This window comes from Chaetura pelagica, unplaced genomic scaffold (assembly GCF_000747805.2).
Source record: "Chaetura pelagica isolate M959 unplaced genomic scaffold, ChaPel_1.0 scaffold708, whole genome shotgun sequence".
Classification (NCBI taxonomy): domain Eukaryota; kingdom Metazoa; phylum Chordata; class Aves; order Apodiformes; family Apodidae; genus Chaetura; species Chaetura pelagica.
In genome coordinates, this window is record NW_009954405.1 from 107,129 (window position 1) to 110,234 (window position 3,106).

General features: G+C 46.3%; 1 protein-coding gene across 1 annotated transcript in view; it reads right to left on the minus strand.

Moving 5' to 3' along the window:
• Positions 1-3,106, minus strand: part of DLL1 (delta-like 1 (Drosophila)) — a gene marked incomplete at its 3' end in the record, with an annotated part of 14,493 nt that overhangs the window by 844 nt on the left and 10,543 nt on the right. The window contains exons 10-15 of the mRNA XM_010004228.1: positions 2,957-3,017; positions 2,365-2,495; positions 2,055-2,224; positions 1,700-1,916; positions 204-996; positions 1-84 (exon numbers count right to left, since the gene is read on the minus strand). Coding sequence (XP_010002530.1) covers positions 1-84; positions 204-996; positions 1,700-1,916; positions 2,055-2,224; positions 2,365-2,495; positions 2,957-3,017 — 1,456 coding nt within the window. The remainder of the gene's footprint in view (positions 85-203; positions 997-1,699; positions 1,917-2,054; positions 2,225-2,364; positions 2,496-2,956; positions 3,018-3,106) is intronic.

Here is a 3,106-nt window from a genome sequence, read left to right on the forward strand (position 1 = left end):
TCCGATATGACATACACCGACTGGTACTTTGTGTCCTTTGAAGTGGAATATACTGAATCTGGTCGTTTTCTTTCAGAAGTATCACTATTGAAGACAAAGAGAGACAACACAGGTGAGATGGCTGCTGCTTAACACTACCTATGAGACACACACACCCCACCCCCAGAGTCAAGCTGTCCCATACGCTCAGTTGTGAGAGATACCTCTTTAGTTGTACTGCACTTTTCTCTTCTGCCTCTGAATCATATGTTTCACACTTGGCTTCACATTTGCTGTGCTCCTCTTTAACAGAGTCCTCGTTCTTGAGTTCATGCACCAAATTGTAATCCACTGATGGGTATCTGACTTTGTAGCCATTTTTATCGGAGTTATCACTGTGAAAGTCTACTTTCTTATTTGTGTTTTTAATCTGAGTGGCACCAATGACACTTATGGAAATGTCCTTCTCACGCTGGCAGTTCGCCAGGTTGTTCATGGTCTCAGTCTCACTCCTGCAGGCATCAGGCTGGTGGTGCCTCTTCTGCACTCGGAGCCTGACGCAGACGACCACAGCAGCACACCCCAGCAACAGCATGAGGACCAGAATAATCCCAGCACAGACAGCAATCCAGGGGAACTGGGCGTTCTGGCCATCAGTGTACTTCTCAGTGAAGTCGACGATGACCGGCCCCTGAGGGGGCTCGGGGAGCAAAAACTGGCAATTGAGGCCACCATAGCCCCGGGCACACTCGCAGACGTAGCGGTTGTTTCTCTCATGGCAGGTGGCCCCGTTGTGGCAGGGGTTGTGTTCACATCTGCTCACCGGGGTGCTGCAGTTCTTCCCGTTGTATCCCGGGGGACAGGTGCAGGAATAGTCATTGATGCCATCCTGGCAGGTCCCTCCATTGACACAGGGAAAGGAGGCACAGTCGTCCACGTTATCATCACAGTGTCTCCCAGTAAAGCCAGCCTGGCACTGGCATATGTAGGAGTTCCCCAGGTCAACACACTGAGCTCCTGCAAGACATCAAGGGGGATGAGCACTGAGTAGTGGGCAGCTGGACCTGACAGCCTCCCACCTGTTGCTCTTGGGGTGATCACAACAATGGGCAGCCAAGAGAAGCTTTCTTTTTGAGAGGTTAACTCAACCTTTGCCAAGTCTGATCTACTGTACAGGGTTTTTTAAAGGGACATAATCAGACCTATTTTTAACTCTCTGTCCTATTCCCTTTTTAACGTTTCACTCAGCTTGGACAACAAAGCTAGTCCAGATCAAGTTAACACCACAATCTCGAGTTACAGAGTTTGAGTGGCAATGAATGAGAAGTACTGCAGTAAAGAAAGTCTTCACTAGATTAATCAAAAGAGAAAGATTATTGTTACCAGATTGCAAGTCATAATATTTAGCACTTGTATGGTGTTTTGCATCCACAGACCTCAGTGTCTTTGCAAAACACTTGCAAGTATAATCCTCCATATTTTTATGCATGAAGCTTCAGGCCAAGTGACCAGGCCACAGTCACCCTTTGAGAAAATATGATCTGCAGCAGTGGCCCAAACTACATCAGTACCTTTTAAGTACAGATCCTCCAACAATTCAACTATTGACATGAGATGGACCATGACTGGTCCATAGGGCCTTATTATGAACTCCAGTCCAGAAGCCAAAGTAACTGGATGGTCTCCTTTTAGAAGGTCACTGTTGCATGCTTGGTCTTACCATTAGCACAAGGGCTGGAACTGCAGTAATCTATTTTCTTTTCGCAGTTGAACCCAGAATAGCCCAGTGGGCAGCGGCAGCTGTATCCCCCATCAGGGTTGTCGGTGCACCGCCCACCATTGAAGCATGGTCCATCAGCACAAGTCATTGCACTCAGCTCACAGTTTTTACCATAGAAGCCTGGGGGGCAGGTGCAGGAATAGCTGTTCTCAAGATCCTTGGGGAAAGAAATGAGAAATTGTCAAAATATTTATCTGAAGTTGCTTTGAAATCAAAAAAGGGATTTTGAAAATCAGGAAAACTGACATTAACTCCTTCCTTGGGGTTTCAGATGGCAAAAGCAACTTAAACTTACAGTGCAGCTTCCACCATTCTTGCAAGGGTTGGCATCACATTCATTGATTTCAATCTCACAGTTGGAGCCTGTGTACCCAGGTCGGCAAGAACAAGTGTAGCTCCCCTGACCAGTATTGGTGCATGTGGCACCGTTCTTGCAGGGCTTGTGGTGGGTGCAGTAGTTCAAGTCTGTAAAAGATTATTTTTTTTTAAAAAAGAGAGTAGATATTTGCTACTTTGCAAGGCTGGCACAGGGTGGGTGAGCTGGATATAGCTGCTTGCTTTCTGCATTTTAAAAAAAGAGGCTCAGGCAGGGACTGAGAACTTACCCTGGTTGCAGAAAAGGCCACCCCAGCCTTCCTGGCAGTTGCATTGCCAAGGCTGCTGACAGGTACCATGAAGGCATCCCGGGTATCGGATGCACTCGTCACAGTATCGCCCCTGCCAACCCACTCTGCATCTGAAAAAAAAACCCAACAACAAAGTCTCATCAGATTTAGACTTCTCACAGTTGGAAACTCTATCACAAACTCTGCAAACACACTGATGCCAAGGATCAAGTTTCCGAAAAGCCCTCAGTGATCCTTCATGTGAGAAAGTCATGAAGTCCAACCGCAGAATCAGCTTTCATCAGTCCCAGCTATTTCTTCCACTTCCTTAGACAGAGCCATGGTTCCAGGTAGTTAATTTGTTTACTCTAATGTCAAACAGCTAAACCTTACACACAGCATTGTAAACTCATCAAGTTAATATTAATGGCACTAATGTTTGACTTGTAGATTAATAGTTTGATCTGGCATCACCTGGATTTCTCAAGTTACTATCTAATATGAAGAAAGGCATTTAAACGGGCCCTTTAAATGACCGATGGCATCAATGTTAAAGACAAAGAAGGGAGTGGGAAGGCAGTGGAAAACTTACTTGCATTCCCCAGGTTTGTCGCAAAAGCCATGTTGCTCATCGCATCCGGGCAAACAAATTGCTGTAAACAAACCAAGCGGGGAGAGACATCAGCACTGGGGCTGAACACTTCCCTTTCACAAGTCCAATTCTGAGAGCACCTTGCAGGTG